At 45.7% G+C, this 21,027-nt stretch overlaps 1 protein-coding gene across 1 annotated transcript in view; it reads left to right on the top strand.

Annotated features, from left to right (window-relative positions):
* Positions 1 to 20,637, top strand: part of b3gnt2b (UDP-GlcNAc:betaGal beta-1,3-N-acetylglucosaminyltransferase 2b) — a 30,573-nt gene extending 9,936 nt beyond the window's left edge. The window contains exons 2-4 of the mRNA XM_063192827.1: positions 6,675 to 7,029; positions 14,676 to 14,922; positions 15,367 to 20,637. Of these exons, the coding sequence (XP_063048897.1) occupies positions 14,694 to 14,922; positions 15,367 to 16,469 (1,332 nt within the window). The 5' untranslated portion in view covers positions 6,675 to 7,029; positions 14,676 to 14,693 and the 3' untranslated portion in view covers positions 16,470 to 20,637. The remainder of the gene's footprint in view (positions 1 to 6,674; positions 7,030 to 14,675; positions 14,923 to 15,366) is intronic.
* Positions 20,638 to 21,027: the final 390 nt, after the last annotated feature.

Genomic DNA, 21,027 nt, shown 5'->3' with positions numbered 1-21,027 from the left:
GTTACACACCAGCTTTGAGATCATCCTGGGTAGTACTAGTGCGTGTAATATGCAATTAATCATGACTGCTTACCGGAACTTGTGCGAGTAATGTGATGACTTTTTCAAGAGAGGGAGCAGTAGACACACAAGTACAAAGAAATGTCCAGAAGAACTTTAAGGCATGGGCCATTTCTCAAATTGAAGTGTGATGCCCTTGCTAGAATGAGTAACACCCATTTTTCAAGGATCCCACGTCATTGCAACTTGCCAGGTTCTCTTCCAACCAGTAACTTACTGTTTTGCCAAGGAAGTACCACCTGCTCCTCCTGCAAACAAGAACTCCGGTTCCGAACAAGGACTGCCGGAACATCATTCTGCTATTCTTCACCTATGACAACATACTGGTGTTGCTGACGATTTGTTTGACTTCTTTGTTTCCATTTAACAGTTAAAGGAGCCACCTTGACAAAACACAAAATTGCCTATTGCGATGGCAATTTCTGAAGTTGATTTATTTGCAATCAGTCCTACATATTTTTTGTGGTTCACGTCATATTTCATAAGAAACTGGTCAAAATGGCCTTTGCTATGATGGTTCACACATTTCTCTGATACCAGCTAACCGGCGAAATGCCTTGACTAAGAGTTCTACGGGAAACGCTGCTCATTCCTGGTGTGTGGTGGGTGGGTTTGTGTGCCTGGCTGCTGTGGTTTTCTGCAGGGTGGTGCTCTAGATGGGCGAGTCAGCTGTCCTCTGTGTGCGTTGCACAAGACGCATCACTGAAACGGCGATGCAGGGTCAAAATAGACCATTATACCAGATTATACCACGGCAGGATGGAATATCCCATTGTGATGCGTTCATAAGTTGGGCTAGAAAAAAAATGCACGCTGAATTGATGTGACATCACGTCTGGAAACACCAGCGATGGACCATTTATTTTTCCCGTTAGACGCACACAGTGTCATCAATTATCCCTTATGTAGATCAGAGTCATACGCAAATGGCACATGTGATTGCATTGTTTGCGATTAACCTGATTGCCTTTGGATTAAATGGTCATTTGATTAAAATATTAATTGTGGGTGCAGTCTGAGCTCCCTCTCTGACTCACTGGCTGCAAAAGGCCTTTTGTGTGTGTGTGTGTGTGTGTGTGTGTGTGTGTGTGTGTGTGTGTGTGTGTGTGTGTGTGTGTGTGTGTGTGTGTGTGTGTGTGTGTGTGTGTGTGTGTGTGTGTGTGTGTGTGTGTGTGTGTGTGTGTGTGTGTGTGTGTGTGTGTGAAGATGGCTTTGCCCCAAAGAGACACAGCTTATCAGTGGGGTTTTTTGTCCCGTATTTATTTTTTTATGCAAACTTATTTTACTGATGCACGCGTGTGTGTGTGTGTGTGTGTGTGTTTTCAGTGGTAGGGTGTCTGTTTAAGACGCTGTGTTCTTCGACTGAGGAGTTTCTATTCTGTTTGTGGTTGATGTTTCTGGAACAGGTTGGAGTTATACCTCTCTAGACCACCACCATCTCCACGCTGTGATGAGTGTGGTCTGCTGCATACTGTACATCTACTCTGCATGGTCTGGCTCCTGCACATGTAGGCCCATGTGGGCTGTGTGGTGTGCAAGAGAATATTTGCATCCCTTGTACTCTGTAGTAGTAGACGCCATGGCCACAGAAGTCTCTCTCTCTCTCTCTCTCTCTCTCTCTCTCTCTCTCTCTCTCTCTCTCTCTCTCTCTCTCTCTCTCTCTCTCTCTCTCTACCCCTCTCTCTCTCTCTCTCTACCCCTCTCTCTCTCTCTCTCTCTCTCTCTCTCTCTCTCTACCTCTCTACCTCTCTACCTCTCTCTCTCTCTCTCTCTCTCTCTCTCTCTCTCTCTCTCTACCCCTCTCTCTCTACCTCTCTCTCTCTCTCTCTACCCGTCTACCTCTTTCTCTCTCTCTCTCTCTCTACCCCTCTCTCTGTCTCCTTCTCTCTCACTCACTCACACGCAGATGAAGGCTGAAATGGGATCAGGAAGACTCATCCTTTTATTTGTACCGTTCGTCACTTTCATTGTCATACCATGGCACAGAGTGAATGGTGGGTTGGCATCAGAATTTGGGCTAATGGAAATTGTGCCTTGGCTCATGGTACTTCTATTTCGATACGCCAGCAGCAGGCGTGTTTGAACGTGGCGTGTCATGTTTTGGTGAATTGGAAGAAAACAGGTCAGGTGTTGGTGTTGCTGTTGCTGTTGCTACCGGTGCCATTCCCAGGCACAGGGTGTGAAAAAGCCTATTTGGCTCTGCCAATGGAGTCTGGTTAAAAAAAATACCCAACACCGGACACGGTTTCCACGTCACCTGACTTCACTTCAGCGCACTCCCATTACTGTTGAAAGTGAGATAAGAAGACGCATTGCCATTACACACCTGCTTTTATTCACATGTCCGTGTGTTTAGATATCAAAAAAATGAATAGGAAATTAAAATCAGGATTCATGATTCATCCTGTATGCAGTGAACGAGTCCAGCTTCTACGGTGCATATGGTGGCCCATTATGTCAGCTGTATGCAAATATGGTACCGGGAATATGAAACACAAGGCACGTATTTCACAGTCTGTTCAGTGTAAACACAAACACTATTTGAATGTGGACAGCCAGAGGGTTGTTCTTCCGCTAGTGAGCTGGGTTGGGCTCTGGCTATGTTTTTTGGCCTTGCCACCAATGCTTGTGCAAACTGCTTCACACCACAGGCTGAGAGTTCTTATCTGTGGCTGGCTACCAATTTCCTATACACACACACACACACACACACACACACACACACACACACACACACACACACACACACCCCAACAACATGCAAGGCAGCTAAGGCAAAAGGGATGAATGTGGAGTCTTCTACTTAAACTGAAATGAAAATGAAACCCATTAGCTGTAGGCCATGACCCCTTCATCTCAATCAGGCCAACCGTCACACTCTATCTGTGTTTTCCATCACTTTGTGGGGACCTACTCCAACTGATGAGGATTTTGATGAATAATGCAATTTCAATTGTTGCAACTGTTATGCAAACAGAGGTATATTGTTGATTGCTGTGTCTCCAAATAATATCCCAAATCCAATAATGCTTTGATTTTGTCTGCACGGAAGGTTCACCTAGGCACATTTCGATCTTCGTAAAAGCTGACTAGCTTCTTTGTGTAGCCTATTCGCAGTCTGCGGTCCGCAATGACGGCGGTGAGTGTAGTCCATGGAGTCCAAAAAAGATGCGTGTAGCTAATGTTCACGTTGAAATGATTTGGCCAATGTCCACCAGTCACATTACCGTGTGGTATGGTAGCTCGGAACAATGTTATCTATCAGCCATCAGATCTTGGCCGGGCAGCGGAGCAAGTGACTGATGTGTGTGTGTTTGTGTGTGTGTGTGTGTGCGCGCTCGTGCACACACGTGTGTGTGTGTGTGTGTGTGTGCGCATCAGTCATGTCGCTGGTCTCGTGCTACGCTGGTCTCTCTTGGAGCTCGCTGGGCCCCCTGACAGTGGAGTGGAGCAGACGGGGCTCAGCTTTTCCTCTGTTTGTTTTCACCAAGATGGCCGAACTCCACGGCAACCGACTGTACTCTGTCCCCTTCCCCCATAATTATTTTTTTCAACCTCCCCATCACTACCCTCACTCACATGCCTCACTCTGCCTCTGTCTCTCCTTCTGTACTCTCTCTCTCTCTCTCTCTCTCTCTCTCTCTCTCTCTCTCTCTCTCTCTCTCTCTCATCCCTCTCTCTCTCTCTCTCTCTCTCTCTCTCTCTCTCTCCTCTCTCTTCTCTCTCTCTCTCTCTCTCTCTCTCTCTCATCTCTCTCTTCCCTCTCTCTCTCTCTCTCTCTCTCTCTCTCTCATCCTCTCTCTCTCTCATCCTCTCTCTCTCTCATCCTCTCTCTCTCTCTCTCTCTCTCTCTCTCTCTCTCTCTCTCTCTCTCTCTCTCTCTCTCTCTCTCTCATCCCCTCTCTCTCTCTCTCTCTCTCATCCCCTCTCTTTCTCTCTCTCTCTCATCCCCTCTCTTTCTCTCCCTCTCATCCCCTGTCTTTGCATGTCATCTGCTCCAGGTGTCAAGGATTTGAGTACTTAAGTAAATGAGTAGAGGCTGTAGAGCTAGACTGCTTCACACAACAAAGCTTGTTTTTCATGTCCTCCTGTGTCCTCTTTCATTGCTACCATATCTCTTCAACGTCTTCGTCTCTTGACTTGTGAACGGGTCTGTCTGTCTGTGTGCCTCTCTGTCTGTGTGCCTCTCTGTCTGTGTGCCTCTCTGTCTGTGTGCCTCTGTGTCTGTGTGCCTCTGTGTCTGTGTGCCTCTGTGTCTGTGTGCCTGTCTGTCTGTGTGCCTGTCTGTCTGTGTGCCTCTCTGTCTGTGTGCCTCTGTGTCTGTGTGCCTCTCTGTCTGTGTGCCTCTGTGTCTGTGTGCCTCTGTGTCTGTGTGCCTCTCTGTCTGTGTGCCTCTGTGTCTGTGTGCCTCTGTGTCTGTTCTGTGTGCCTCTGTGTCTGTGTGCCTCTGTGTCTGTGTGCCTGTCTGTCTGTGTGCCTGTCTGTCTGTGTCTTCCTGTCTTGCTGACCTAACGGCTCAAAATGATGACTGTTATTTATCTCTGTGCTCTGTGCTGTCTCTCCTGGGACTAAATAAATGGATGAGATGAGCTGGCCAGATGAGTGTGCCTGCCTGTCTGGCGGCTCTGGTCAAATGTGTCTTGTTCCGGACCGTGAGTGCGGGTGTGGCATTCATTTGTAGCCCACGCGGTTTCTCATGTTTCCTGCTTCTTCTCAGCCATGTGGCACTTACAAACCACCCTGCCGCTTCTGTTGGCACCCTGGTAATTACTATAGATTGTATCATATTAGCCCTGCCGTGGCCTAACGGTAGGGCACTGGGGTACTACACCGGTGACCTGGGTTTGATTCTGGTCCCGGTCATTTGCCGATCCTTCCCCGTCTCTCTCTCACACTAACTTCTTGTCATAATCTCCACTTTCCTGTAAATTAAGACACGAAAAACCCAAACATTAAAAAAAAAAAAAGATTGTATCGTATCAACTAGAGAGATGCAAAGAAGTCTAGCTCCCGTTCATTCTAAATGTTTGGGAAATGTTTAGCTGGTAGAAATGGAACACGTTTCTTACAAGTTTCCAAACACTGGGGGTCATTCTCATCACTGCCGTGCCAGTTGAGGATTACATTACTGACAGATGTGAGGTAGAGCTGGAAGCTATATTGTACAGACAAACAGACCTTTATTGTCCCCAAAGGGAAATTTGTTTTCACCACAATCATAACTTGTTACAGCCAAAGTAAAGCACGCAAAACAGGAATGGGGGCAACAACACACAAAACATACATGGACCATACACGTAGACAGTAGAGTAGAGTATCATTTATTGATCCCTGGGGGAAATTAAGGTGTCAAGTAGCATACATGCATACATGCATACATACAGTACACAACTACAGAAGACATTACACACAAGACATTACACACATCCTTACACATATATTAACCATATATAGCTCACTCTTACATACATTCAGCCCAAAGCAGCCCTCTCTCTGTATTCACGCTCAAACACAACTATCAGACAAGCACATACTCCTACAATCAGCCATACAACCACACCAATAATGACTGTCACATACTATATACACTACCAGGAGGGACCATGAAGGGTTAATGTGGAAGGTTGTTCAGTGCAGGGTTGTGTTTCTCGAAAGCGTAGTTGTTAGCCAGTTAGCAACTTGGATAGTTTCCAATGGGAAATTGCATTGCAAACAACTAAGTAGCTGACATAACAACTGTTTCGAGAAATGCACCCCAGTGATGGCAGATGGAACAAAGGCATGAGATGTTTGGGGGGAAAAAACACAGTGAATGACTCAGTTCTGGGAAACACTCACGATTTGAGGTGCGTGCAAATCATCACCGACCAACTTGTACAAAGGGGAAGCACGGAAGACGGTGAACTCTATGCCTTGTGTTTCATATTGACCGGTAACATATTTGCATACAGCTGGCATGATCACAACCAGAGGCTCAGGAGCTGGACACATTCACTGCGTACAGGATTAATCCTAAATCCTGATACAATTTCCTACTCATTTTTTATATATACCTAGCACCAACCTGCGCAGAGGGAAGCATGGAAGAATGTGTGAACAATGTTTGGAAAATGTTGACGAGGAAGTTCCTTGTTAATTGCCTGAAGCAACGATGGTAGATGTGCCCACCACAATTAGTTTTGACCTCTCACTTCCTGAATCTGGGACCACAATTACACCGGGGGAGGGGGAGGGGCAGTTGGGGCGGAGTGTGTCTGATTTGCCTGATGTTGGTTTTATATACAAGTCTGTGATTCTACTAGTGCTTTTATCTGTCTCTCTCTGAGCTGCCCAATGATGCAATAATAATTTCAGTGTTAATATACGACACAATAAAATTTTATTGTCATCATCAGATAACAAGATGCCACTAAACCCCTCCACCCCCCACCCCATCACACTCGCACCCCTCCCATCCCCCTGCACTTTGCTCTCATATTCAGCTGTGTATCATTTGGGAACGTCCGCAATCATTGGGCTAATGCTATTTCTATTCAACCAGCCAAATCCTAAACCCTCTGGTTGACGTACACAAGCTTAACTTAACTCTGTTCTCCCCCTTCTGCTTCCCACAGGACCCGCTGCTCCAGAGCCAGAGATCCTCCCCCTCTGTGCCTGTAACGGTCCCCGCCCCCGCCCCGGCTCTCAACACCAGAGCAGCAAGCGCACGCCCTGTTGTCCTCACACCCCCTCCCCTTCCTCCACTGCTGCCATATCCACCACCCACCGCTACTACTAGTCACCACCACCATCCTAGTCCCAACCCCATCCCCATCCCCAGCTCCAGCTTCAGATCCAGCTCTGGGCGTGTCCCATTCCTGCTGACACCTGTGGCTCAGGATGGGGTAAAGACCAGAGCAAGCAGCCTTCACTGACCCAGAGGAGGAGAGCCAACAGGAGGACCTGGACCTGAACACTGCTGCTGGCCAGGTGACACAGGAGTTTCTTACTCGCACACACACACACACACACACACACACACATGCACACACGTGCACACGGGTCAAAGACGTGCAAAATGAAATGTCATTCAGTGTAACGGATACCTTCTGCTGACTGTAACTGTAAAAAACATGACTTTTTATTTTATTTTTTTTCCAGTGAATTCATGAAAGCCTCGGCTGTCATCCATTCACTTGAAACAATTTAAAAATCATGTTTTTTACCGTTGCAGTCAGCAGAAGGTATCCGTTACACTGAATGACGATGTCATTTTGCACGTCTTTGACCCACATACAGACCCCCACGCACATTGGCACACATGCACTCACCTATACCCACACACACACGTGCACATGGAAACGCACACAGTTGCCAGTGTTATTAAAGAGGGACATAAAGCAATGTACCAATTGTTGTAGTCTGTGATCTGCATGTGCCTGTGATATTCATTCATTGGTGATGGTTTACTTTACTCCCTTATCCGTACAGCACATTGTTTCCATCATCTTCAAGTGTTTGAATGCCATGTCAGAGAGGGAGAAAGAGAGAGAGAGAGACTCTGACTGCCCCCCTCAACTCCCCCTCTCTCTGAAAACTGAAATGGAAGCCATTAGAGGCATTTGTGTTGCTAGGAGGCAGCGGAAATGAAACAAAGGATGTTTGGATGAGGGGCACGGAGGGAAAAAAAGACGAAAGAGAGGCAGAACTGAGGAGGGAGGGAGAGAGAGAGGGAGGAAGGGAGGTGAAGAGGGAGAAATGGAGGAAGAGAATTGTGGAGATGGAGGAAAAGAGTTGTAGAGCCTTGGAGAGGAAGAAAGGTAGAGAGAGGAAAAAGGAGAGCGAGAGAGAGGTAGAAAGAGGGAGAGGGGAAGGGGAAGAGGTGGAGAGAGAGAGAGGGGGTGGAGCAGTTGTTGGAGAGAGAAAGAGGGGAGCTGGAGAGAGAGAAGAGATTAGCTGGTAGATTAGAGTGCTGAGTGGGAATGGAAAGTGGAGGGAGCTGAGAGCAGGTGAGAGAGGAGAGGCACGAGGCAGCGGAGGCTGGCTGGCAGGCAGGTGTGACGTCTAATCAGTTGGCAAAAAAAAAATCTGATTTCACCAGAAGCTCCCCCTAAAATGAGGAAGGATGTTTGTGGTAGGGGAAGTTGGTTCTCAACAGTGGTGTGAGCAGAACTTTGTAATGCTCTCATCACGTGATGGGTTGTGATGTATATTTTCCGTTTCCCTTAAAATATGTTTTAATTTGGCTAATTATAATGTTCACAAACAGAATTTAGGTCACAATCTCAACACAAACAAATTTCCGCACACCCCCAGGTGGTGGCCACTGAAGAACCACTGTTGTAATGTCCCTGATGTGAAGACAAATGTTAGGCAAGCGCATTGTGCCTGTTTCCTGACAGTAGCATGATGGAGTCCAGAAAGGGGAAAAGGTGTGAGGTTTCCTCTGCTCTCCTCCGGGGGGGTGGCGGACCTTCCCAGGAGCCAGGGAAAGACTGTTTCTCTTCTTTCCACTTGTTTGTGATCTAGTGCTGCCTGTCAGCCTTCTGTCTGGTGCTGTCTTTTTGTCTTTTACCATTCTGAAATCGTCACTAAGCAGACTATCTAAAACAAAAACAAAGTAATGGCGTAATAAGTAATTGGCAGGGAGACTTATGCTTCGTTCTGGTAGGAATATGTCAATATGCCACCAGGAGCAGTCTGCTACTTCCCACCTTGAAGCACTCCAGCAGCAGGGCCCTATACTACAAAGCTGGTTCAGGATAAGTTAAGGTTAAGTTAAGAGCTAAATCATCTAATACAAGAGCTTTTCTTAAGAAAATGAGGACTCCAGGCTCTTGTATTAGATGATTTACCTCTTAACTTAACCTTAACTTACTCTGAACCAGCTTTGTTGTATAGGCCCCAGGTCGAACAAACCACAAACATGGAGGGCCAGAAATACCTGGCCACCTGTGAAAGATGTGAGAGAGGGATGTGAACTACACCATGCGCTTTTCGTTTCACTGTACATCATCCTTTAAAGGGGCAATGTCAACACAATGTTGAGAGAAATACTTGTATCGGTGTAAACGTTGTCCAAAACCAAGAAGTCAACAATGTAGCCCTAGTAGTCTCTACCAAAAAGTCAGAGAATGCTTGCACATCAGTAGCACAGGTGCTGGACCAAGCAGAAGATAACCAATGGTCATGCCATTAAACTTTGTTTTAGAACGTAGAATTGGCAGACCTTTATAATTTCCTTTCGGGCCTACATGGTCTCCCCATGGCGTAAAGAGGTTTTGATATTTTCCACCGTGCGGTTTTTCTAGAGAAGTTTAAGGTACATTTCCGTGAAAGCCTTGACTTTTTTTTTTCTTCTGAGGTTGTTTTTTTCCCCTTTTCCTCCTCCTTCAGAGGAAGTGCATGCGTGTGTGCAATGCACATCAAATGATACGTTTACGTTGCAGTTGTGGTGTGTGTGCTTGAGAGTTGACATACTTAAGCGGAGGGGAGAAATTTGGTCTGATTGTGGTCTTAACAGGGGCACACACACACACACACACACACACACACACACACACACGATTTGACATTTACTGAATGTGACCTTACCAAACAAGACAGGGCCATCCCAAATAGCAGTGATTATTTTTTTCCCATTTCTTAAATTGTCTTCTTTTTATTTCTTCATGTCTTGATTGTTTTATTTGATTTTGTGGTTTTCCAATCCTACGTAGTGAGTAAGCCGAATATCGTATGACTCCTATGTGGTATTTCACATGAAGCCCACATTAGCCAGGATGAGCTGAGCGGGGCTTGTCGGCACACATCCACTGGCTAGGACTAGGTGTGCTCACAGCCTCACATGCATGCACTGTATGTGTACATTAGTCTGTGTGTGGTGCAGGGAAGGGAAGGCTAGGCACGCATGCACCTACAATGCATATGTGCACTGAAAAGATCTTGGTTGGAGGCAACCGGACTTCAGCTTGGGAGTTTGAAGACGCACAGTAGGCGAAGAGTGTGTGCGTGTGTGTGCTTGCAAGTGCGTGCCTCTGGTAGGGTACTAGGCTGCTACGTCCGCGACCCGGGTTCGATTCCGGCTCGGGTTCTATGTCGATCCTACCCGACATCTCCCTCCCTATTCATTTCCTGTCACTCCTTCACTGTCATAAAAGACCAAAAAAAGGCATGTACGTGTACATTAGGGTGTGTGGTGTAGGCATCCTCTTCATACATTAGACATGTTCTATGTACATTAGGGTGTGTTGATGCAGGGAGGGAAAGGGCTCATGTATTCACCATTGCATGTAGAGTGTATGTACAGTATGTGTACATAAGGCTCTAGTGCTAAGAATGGAAGGCTTGGCTCTCATTCATCACCATGTACGTACATGTAGATGTACATTAGATCAGTTATTCTCAAACTGTGGGACCAGGCTCGCTGGTGGGCCACGAAGCTGTGTCCTGATTTTTTTTTTTTGAAAGCTTTGGGACTTTTCAAGCGTTCCAGCTGCATTTATTATGAAACAGGATGGTCAAGGACAGACAGGAAGCGAGTTGGGAGAGAGAGACTGGGAAGGGCTGGCCCAGGCCAGGAATCGAACCCGGGTCGGCCGTGTGGCAGATGAGTGCCCTATCGTTAGGCCCATTTTTTATTATATAAAAAAAATATATATATATATCCGTTGGATTGGGATATGACTCCGGCCAGTCTCGAACCTGTGTCCCCATGGGCATGCAAGCTCAGATGTGCGGGACTTAGAAGGCCCTGAAATCACTTTCTAAAAATCTAAATAATATTTGTTGCTGTTGATTTGATTCATTTGAATGTTATTGTATATTGGGCCAAGGAAGGGAAAAAATCTAAATAATATTTTTGGCTGTGTTGGTGATGATTATTCATTTGAATTGTATTGTATATTGTGCCAAGGAAAGGAAAGGGGAAGGTAGGCATACAGCCAGCTACTGTACATGTGGATGTACATTAGACCATGTGGTGCAGAGGTGCTGGGAAGGGAAGAGCTTTTAGTGGCTTGGCCACAGCCTCTACAGGCTAATGCAGCATCGTGAAGTGCAATTAGAGTCACAAGGGTGGACAAATTGAACTCACATGAGGCTCATCTTCCTGCATTAACGCACATCAATAACAACCAGATTAAAAAGTATGCTGAGCTCAGTCACTTTGGAACAAACAAACAAACGGCACTGCCGTCTCCAGATCTATTTTGGATAAACATGGTGTCCCCTAAAAAAGTCTGGGCAATGGGTGTGCATGACATGAGCAAACCGTTTGGGTTTTTTTACCTGAGAGATATTAAGATTGTGTTGAGCAGAAGGATTAATGATCATCACACGAAAGAAGGATCCAGATTGCGTTGAAGACAAGTTTGACAGATTGATTTAAATTGAGAAGCATTGAAATTTGACTAAAGCATTAAATTGTTGCAAATGATCCAATGAAGCCCATTGGACAGATTTGTACTTGGGTTTGTGATTCTGAAAAGGTTATCAGCAGCGCCCTTTCCAAAAATACACGAGAATTTATGGGACAGTGTGCAGAATTAGTTTCTAGAGACCTTTCGGTTCAAAACATTTCAAGATTTCTCTCCTTCACCCTATTTACAGCGTATGCATTATGGTCTTGAACGCCCTTTGCTTTTGGATTTTATGGCTAATGTAAAAGGGTATTTTAATAAAGTTAGTCTTTTGGACAAAAAGCACAATGGTAGAAGTCTTACCATCAGCTCTCCCCTCCCACTCAGTCAATATCCTAGGGTCTTTCCCAAAACCTTTTCATTTCTAAACTGCCCGTCTTTTCTGTTCCCCTTTTGGAGGGAGATCATTACCGAGGCGAGGTCTGACCTGGGGAGAATGCGCTCCATAAATGGTGTAAGCAGGCAGCGAAAGGGAGCAGTGAGCAAGCAAGCGAGTGAGCAGGCAAGTAAGGGGCTGAAGGTCCCTGAGAACAAAAGGCCCAGTTTCTTTTCGTTTGGCCGTGCTTTTAAGTAAACAAACACTTAATCTGTTAGCCTTTCCCCCAGACAGAGCGGCTGAGCAGGCAGGCAAGGAAGCAAGAAAGCAAGCAAGGCAGGCAGGTAGGTAAGCAAGTAAGCAGGCAGGTAGAAAGGGAGGTAGGCACTGGCAGGCAGGCAGGCAGGCAGGGTCCTCATCCATGGGGAGGGGGAGCTGGTAAGGACGGGACACTTGTGCCATTCACAGGTCACAGCCTCTCCTGGGCCTCTGGACGTAATGGAGAAAAGGCTTCAGTCCTCCGACACGAGAGCTGGAAAACCCCCGTGCTGACTCTGAAGGGACAGACACAGAAAGAGAGAGAAACAGAGAGAGAGAGTGAGGCAGAGAAAGGCCAATGGTGTCTGAGAGGAGGAGAAAGATTATGAGGATGATGGAGGTTAGTAATCTTCATCTGTTGGCTCTAGGGCTGGGCGATAATATCGGTATTGTTGTGATATCGATACATACGGGAATTAAATATGCCATTGCGACAGTGTGATCGTCACATTGCCACATTTGGATTTGGAATAGAACTCCCACATAGGCCTCATTTACACCACTCTGCTTTTGAGTTACCGGTATACCTCTCGGTGTATGGGATATCTACAGATTGCAGTGTATACTGTTCAGTTTTTGTTGCAGTTTTAAGACTTGGTCTGAAAGCGCTCATGGTTTGCCGTAAGAAAAAATAGATTTGGTTTCTGTTTCCTACATAGCTGTAGCGCAGTTTTGGAACATGTGCATGTAGTACTACATACCTCATGGTGTGTATGAGCTAAGCTTAATCCAGTGATTCTCAAACTGTCGGCCGGGGTGCACTGGTGGGCCTTGAAGGTATTCCACGTTGGCATTGAAATCATTTTCTACAGAACAAGATAATACTAGTGTGTGTGTTGCTGTTAATTATTTATTTGAGTTGAACTGTTTATTGGGTCAGAAGTGGTCTTTTTTTTAATGAAGTGGTCCCTTTATTGGAAAAGGTTGGGAATCCCTGATCTAATCCATCTCCTAAACAAAAAATGGATGTAAACTGCATACAAACGCCACAAACAGGTTTTGGTGTGAACGAGGCCATACTGTTCTTCTGTAGGCACTGAAGCTTTTCAGACAGGCACAACTTTTCTCACATACTGCAGCTCAGCTGCACACCTTCACCTGAGCCATTGTTTACATTTCATATTTGCACAGCTCTGTTCAAGCAGTCTTCAAAACAAAAGTCCAAATGTCCTCTGGCCAACATAAAGTGGTTTGTTTGCATACTTGTGGCACTGAGTCAAATCACAAGTCTGTCAAGCTCAGTCTGGTTTAGCACATTGTGCTATACATCCTGTGTAAGACAACAGGCCCAAATAAATCAAGACCCTCAGTTTGGTCCTTATCGCCTAGACCTTAGATGTCACTGATGACTGGGTCTCGGTGACCACCAGTTTCAAAGGTGATAGAGTAAGAACTGATGTTAGATGTAATGCATGTAGAATAGATGATTCTCTACTTGAACTGAAATGAGTATTTGAAGTTGTCTGTCTGTTGTGGTCCACTCTTCGCACTGCATTGTTCTAGACTAGCAGTGTTCCAACAACCACACTGGATCATGAACCTGTACTAAGAGGACATAGGCCATTTTTGGTACCTGGTCAACAAAGAAGAAATAAACCCCTATTCAATGTGTTTTTTCAAAAGAATTATTATGTTCCACATATTTTACTTTGAGAGATTAACACTTGCGCGGTTACTGTACCAAGCTCCTGCATTTGTAAGCCCCTCTACATTAAATTGTCCGCTAAATGTGATGCATATAATTTGGTTTTCACCTTAAGTGGGTAAGGGAAGGGGGTGAATGATGATTCATTAAGTACCTACACATTACGTATGACACTAACACATTAAAGAGTTGGTACAATCCAGGGCTTGACACTGGCACTAACCAACCGGCCAAATGCTGGTAAAACTTGGCTGTGGCTAGTAATGCTTTCATTGTCACTAGCCAATTTGGCTGGCAGCTTATTCCTTGGTGTGACATACGCATCATAGCCTATATTCTATTGTTTGCCCCTTCTGTTTCAATTGTTTACATTTAAATTCACAAAAAAGCTCAGCAACTCAGTCTCTATTTGCTTGATATACCTCCATGTAGAAAGCTATACCTTCATCTTGCTTTAGCACCTCATCTTCTGAGGTTAGACGTACACCATCATGATATATTTTTTAACGATATAAAATTGGTGGCTAGTGACATACCTGAATGGCTAGTGACTCGCAAAAACCACTAGCCACAGAGGCCGGTGGGTGAAAAAGTCAATGTCAAGCCCTGGTACAATCAGAACCAAACATGAAACCAAACAAACAAACCAAACTTTAAATAGAATCTACCCCTTCCACCACTAGAAACCAGCATTCTATTAGGCAGTTTCATACCCTTTGTAAGAAGTTAGTACGGTTTGGTGAGATTAGACTAGTAATGGCTGATGGTATTTAGGCAGAGTTTGTCTGCAAAAACAAAGTATAATCATTGGGGTTTTAGCTTATTTCAGCAATAGTTAATAGTTCAGATGTTGGATTTTGTTCCACCAGGCCTGCTCTACCGTATGCCATAAAGAAGCTTATTCTAATGACTTTTTTTCGTGTGTTTGTATGCACAGTCGAGGAGAAGCGCAGCCATGCACGGGTCGCGGCGCAAGATGAAGGTGGTGTGCATGGTGGCGATGGTGAACATCTTCCTCTTCATCATGCTGACGCGCAGCGGCGGCCAGAACAAGGGCGCCGACAGCAAGGTCCACGTGCCCTCCAAGCGCTTCTGGGCCAAGATGGCCCCCAGCAGCGCCTTCTGGAACCGCGAGCAGCAGAAGCTGGACCTGCTCAACAACCCGGTCGTCACCAACTCCACAGGTACAGTACTGCTGCACATGCTTGATGCTTTTGCACCTCGCCCATCACAACATCCTACATCTTACTACACATTACATACTACACCTTACACCATATTGCATCTCAAATATTACACCTTACTGTACATATTGCCCATCTGCTCAACCACCTGGTCGTCACCAACTCCACAGGTACTACTGCACACGTGTGATGTTTTTGCACCTCACATATTACATCCTACACCTTACTGCACCTCACATATTACATCCTACACCTTACTGCACCTTACATATACCCTAAACATGACTGCATCTTGTATATTGACCATCTGCTGGGATATTTATTTTACTACTTCCACATACCTTACCAGTTACCAAGAAGAAGCTTAACAGAGTACTTTCTTATTGTTCGAGTCCAATATGTCTACTACATTAATGTCTTTGTTGTTGGTGACCAACTCCACAGGTGGTGGTGGTGCCGTATCCCCAGGAGTAGATGGCGTCAGCAGCAGCAGTAGCAGCAGCGATGGGGGAGCAGGAGCCGGAGCCGTGACCGGAGGCCTCCTCCCCCTCCCGTTCGAGCGTCTCCCTGACTGGCTGAACGACACGGCGGGCCTGGTGGAGGAGTCGTGCGAGCCGGACGGCCGCGTGGCCACGCAGATCAAGGACTTTGGGCAGCTGCCGCCGCGTTTCAAGGACTTCCTGACCTACATGCGCTGCCGCTCCTACCGCATGGCGGTGGACCAGCCGCACGTGTGCGGTAGCGGTGGCGAGGGCGGCGAAGAGGGCGGTCCTTTCCTGCTGCTGGCCATCAAGTCGCTGGCGCCGCACTTTGACCGGCGGCAGGCCATCCGCGAGTCGTGGGGGCGCGCGGGCCGCATGGCCAACCGCACAGTGGCCACGGTCTTCCTGCTGGGCGGGGCCACGGCCGAGGACCACTTCCCCGACCTGTCGGCCATGCTGGCGTACGAGAACCAGCGGCACGCCGACCTGCTCCAGTGGGAGTACCGGGACACCTTCTTCAACCTGACCGTCAAGGAGGTGCTGTTCCTGGACTGGCTCCGCACGCGCTGCCCCGGCGCCCAGTTCGTCTTCAAGGGGGACGACGACGTCTTTGTCAACACGCCGCGCATCCTCGACTTCCTCAAGGGCTTGCCGGCCGAGAAGGCGCGGGATCTGTTCGTGGGGGACGTAATCACCAACGCGGGGCCGCACCGCGACAAGCGGGTCAAGTACTTCATCCCCGAGAGCATGTTTGTGGGCGTGTACCCGCCGTACGCGGGCGGGGGAGGGTACCTGTACTCTGGCGACCTGGCGCGCAGGCTGCTGGCCGCCTCCCACCGGGTGGCGCTATACCCCATAGACGACGTGTACACGGGCATGTGCCTGCGCAAACTGGGCTTGGCCCCGGAGAAGCACAAGGGCTTCAGGACCTTTGACATAGAGGAGAAGCTAAGGAATAATCCCTGCACATACAAGGCCATCATGTTGGTACACCCCAGGACTCCCCAGGATATGATCAAGATCTGGGGTTGGATCACGGACCCCAAGTTGAAGTGTGCAAACTGATTTAGCTTGTTTAAATAATTGCTTTATTATTTTTTTGTTGTTTTGTTTTATTTTGTTTTCTTGTTTTCTTTGTTTTTTTTTGTTTTTGTTTTTGTTTTTGTTGTCTCTGCTGTACCAACCCCTCAGGGTTTGGTCAAGGGTCACACGTTTGGCAGCTTTACTACACAAATGAAACTATATTAATTATTATGGTTAAGGTTATTGATATTGTTCTTTTTATTACGATTATAGTAATGATTAGTGGTATTATCATCGTCAAACTACTAATGTTGCAACAAAAACCTTACAAACCTCCCTATTTGTTTCAGTCCTGATGTTTTGCAAGGTTCAGTCAGTGTGAAAGGTGTGTTTTTTCCCCCCTCACTTGTTTTCACCTTTCTCCTTTCCAAAGGGGCATTTAATTGTGGTCTTAGGGCGTGTTCCGAGGAGCTGGTTCGGTAAAAAACTATGTGAAGTTGACCTTGAGGTAGTGGTACATCATCCTGGAGTGCTCCTTTTCATTACTAAATGACACTTACGGACTATTTATGATTATATTTACTCCTTCATGTAGTTTACCTTGGCCAGGCTACTATTCCAAGAACGAGGTTAAGTGATAAACTTGGCTAGGTTCATCTACAGGAAGTAGTAAACATGCTCATAGATAGTCCAGTGCCATTTTGAAAGAGGAAAAATGGAGGACTCCAGGCTCTTCTATCAGAGGGTTTTCCACTACCTTAAGGTAAATTCAACCTGGTTTACTACTTAACCAGGTTCTTGGAATACTGCCCAGGTTGATCACTTCACCATGTTTGTGGGAAACCCATAACTGCTCTGGGCAGATGAAGCCATGCACACACTATATCTACTAGACTAGTGTACAGTATATACGTACAAGTAGTCATTGGTGCACACCTGGTGGTGCCCTCCCCATCTTACTCTGGCACCTTCCAAAGATGATGTGACACGACTGTGCTCAGCTGGCCTGAGCACCCTAAGGTGTCACCAGACTCTCTTGAGGACGATTGGCTGAACCGGCTTGTCCCAGAATTGGATTGGTGGATGGTTTGGCACAATGTGCTGTGAATTGATTTGTATAATGCCTGAAGCACGTTTCAGTAAGAGGACGAGAATAACACCAAAGATGAAAACTTAAAGAGCATGGCTGGAAAAGAAAGAGAATAGATTAACCCCGGTTTTGTTGTTACGTTTCAGTGTAATTTATTGTTATTAAAAGTGTTGTTTCTTTTTGTTTATCCTTGTTATTCACAGTTGTTTTTGATTGTTGTAGTAGTAGGCAGTCAAGGTGTGGTGGCACGCCAGATTGAAGGCCTATGTTGAACAAGCTCCTCTGCATCAATAACAGCTCAGAGGCTCATGTACAGCATGTGCTCCCTGGGTATGCTTTTGATAAGGACTTGAAGACAAATGTTCCATCGAAAGATGTTTTGGGGATTTCCCCTCTGAAATCTGCTGTTATCTTGGTCGTCTATCTCCCCGGTGCAATCATTGTTGTCAGTTTGTGTGGGTAGCAGCAGCACAGACCAAGATCATGATCGATTATGAGGCATTATTATATAGGTTAAGAATTTTAAAAAAGCTCTCTGATGCTAGAACAGTTGTTCCTGCTCAATGATTTGTTTGTCCCTCAAGTTTCCATAGTGCCTTACGTTCTCCAGATTTGCACAAATGTTCAGGCCTGCTTGCTCTCTCTGATCTGATTTCATGCTGGCCAGAAAGGAGACCAGTGCCCCCCCTAAAGGACTAATCATATCCTCCCCCCCACAAAGCAAGACGCCAGCTCTGCTCCACTCTGCTCGCTCTACCTGTCTGTCCCTTGTTCTCAAAAATGCTGGTGAGGAATGAAAAGAGAGGAGAGGAGAGGAGGTTTGTGGTGTGGCAAGGGGGAGTGGGGAGGACAATGAGAGGGAGAGAGAGAGAGAGAGAGAGAGAGGAATTTGGAAATGTTGTGGGCGGGGTTGGGGGGCGAGCCACTGCATGCTGCAGGGTAGGAGGCGGAGGAAGCGAATAAGGGCGGGACTTAACCCTCACAGCTCAGATCAGTACAGGCCACTCACTGCCATCGCTGTGAGCTGTTAAACACTCGAGACCTCGTCCTGGAGTCGATATGGGGTGTGCGTCATTTGACATGGCAGTATTTGCTTGCTTTGTTTGCTTTCTTTTGGTTCAACTCAAACTGTTACCTTCTGTCCTCTCCCTTTTGCTTGTGGCCTCGTTATTGTTTAATATATCGCAAATGCGCAATTCAAAGGTCATTTTCTCTTGTTATCATTATGTGAAATGTGGGAAAGCCCTCTCAAAAGTTGCTCTGCCTAAGGCTGACGTTGGGGAAAGTTTCTCCACAGGGTGATGCCAAGGCAGGAGGCCAAAAGCAAATGATTAGGATGAGAGATACTAATTTGAGGAGGACCCTTGCTCATGGTGCAGGCCTCATATGCTTGCCTTGGTGGTGCGCAGTCAGTATGCAGCTCAAATGCTTCAGAGAGTGCCACCTGCTGGCCAGGTTGTGCAAGCGCTTATTTACTGCAGTCAAGGAAAAGCAAAGATTAAACACTGGATTTGTCTGGGTCAAGGCTTTACCATCAAAGGACTTTATTGCGAAAACACACCAATGCCTTTGGGGTGGCTGCTTATGTTGAAACACGTCAAGGACAGTTATCCATTTTTAAAAATAAGTAACTTATATTTTTTTCCGGTCTCACAAGAAGTGTCAGTGTTACTATGTAGTTGTCCATGAGTCAATGTTAAAAAAATACTGTCTACTGTTCAGGTATTGGAGAACATACAGAGAATGTTTACATGTGTAAATAAATTATTGAAAATGGCAAAAAAAAGAAAGCAAAGGAAATGTATTTAATACTGTTCAGAATTCAAATACAATGTCTCCAGTTTCAATCTGTAGTGTCTGGACTAGACATAGACGTCTGTTTTTGTTTTGATTTTGTGGGGTTTTTTTGTGTTTTTTGTTTTTTGTCTTTTTTGTAAAGAAAGAAAACATGCTGTATAAATGCACATAACTGTTTCAGGTGTAAAGAAATTTGTATGCTGTAAAAAAAAATGCACAGTACCGTACAATGCTGTCACCTAAAAATGTAGAGGAGAAGTAGTTTCCACTTGAATGCTTATCGGTAGAGATGTCCTGTACTTGCGCAACACCAAATACTCTTTCAGTGGCTTTGTCGTATCTTTGTCATATCCATTTATGGACCAAACTAGAGACTCTTCAAAAGTCAAAAGAAGTGCTACAAGTCAAACTATTGCTTTAATAGGCTTTCAAACTTTTTAGGTCATTCATAGGGTTTTTGTTGTTGCTGTTACTGAATAATGCTGTTGATGTCCTGTTGTGCCTTTTAAAGAATCCCAAAGAGGGAATGCTGTTATCGTTGGGTCAACCAGAGCAGGGCAGACGAAGAGAGTTTGACCTTGAAGTGCAATTGACCTTCCCCCATGCCTTAAACACGCGTAGCCCAAAAGACTGACTGGCTAGTATTTCACATATTTACACGTCCGTAATTCATCAACATTCCTCATCTAAAAAAAAAAAAATCAGTATCTCTATGTAAAGTCTGTACATTGTACCAAACCCTTTTCCCTGTTTTCTAGTCTGTACATTTGACCAGATTCATTCATTTCCTTGTGTCCGTTAAGTCGTTGGCATGCCAATTCTCAGATCTATTTCCTTGTGTGTGTTGAGTGGTGAACAAGTCATTTACCAGATCTGTTTCCTGTGTCTCTTCATTGTACTTCACATCCATCTTCTGTGACTCGTATTGTGTGCATGTATTCCCTACCAGATCCATTTGTCTCTCTCTCTCTCTCTCTACTCTCTCACATTATTACCAAATCCATTTTCTGGTGTTGTTCACATGATCATGCATGTTCAGTTCCTAGCCAATAAGTGTTTGTTGTTGTCATTTGTTGTTGTTTGTGTTGCTCTCTTGTGCTGCTCTCTTGTGCGGCTGTTAACTCTTCAGCCAAAAAGTGCCTGCCATACAAGCCACGCGTGATGTTGGGCCCTTACTGAATGTTGGATTTCGTTTGTACTGAAGTCCTTAATAGTCTGCTTCTTCATTTTGATGGGTCTTTTGTCATTCTTTTGTGTATTTAATGCCGGTGAGGCGCTTGTTTTTTGCTCTGAACTATTTCAATAAAGTACACCTTTAATGTTTTTTGTAAGCTATGCTGCCCTCTTGTGACTGGTGTGTTGTGTTGTTGCGTTTGGAACACAGAAGGGTTGGTTTGAAGATCTGCATTCAATTGTTTAGTCTCACCCAGCCCTTACTTCGGCACATCCGTACACCATCTTTGTGAATATATATACGACTGCTTCATTTTATAATTGTTTCGTGCCGGGATTTTATTAAAATGTGGTTTAAGTTTTAGTCTTGCACATTTGTAAACAGACTTTTGTAAACTTTGCGGTGGGAGCCACTGGTTTGGTACCATGTATTCCCCCTCTCTCTATGCTTGTTGCTAGGTCCAGCTAGAAACATGTTGGAAGTCTCATGGAATACCCATGGAAATGGAAAATATAAGTAGCTTGTGCTGTATAGTGGTT

Source organism: Engraulis encrasicolus, unplaced genomic scaffold (genome assembly GCF_034702125.1).
Source record: "Engraulis encrasicolus isolate BLACKSEA-1 unplaced genomic scaffold, IST_EnEncr_1.0 scaffold_25_np1212, whole genome shotgun sequence".
In the NCBI taxonomy this organism is placed as follows: Eukaryota; Metazoa; Chordata; class Actinopteri; order Clupeiformes; family Engraulidae; genus Engraulis; species Engraulis encrasicolus.
The sequence above is the reverse complement of the archived record's forward strand: the minus strand, read 5'-3'. Positions and strand labels throughout refer to the sequence as shown.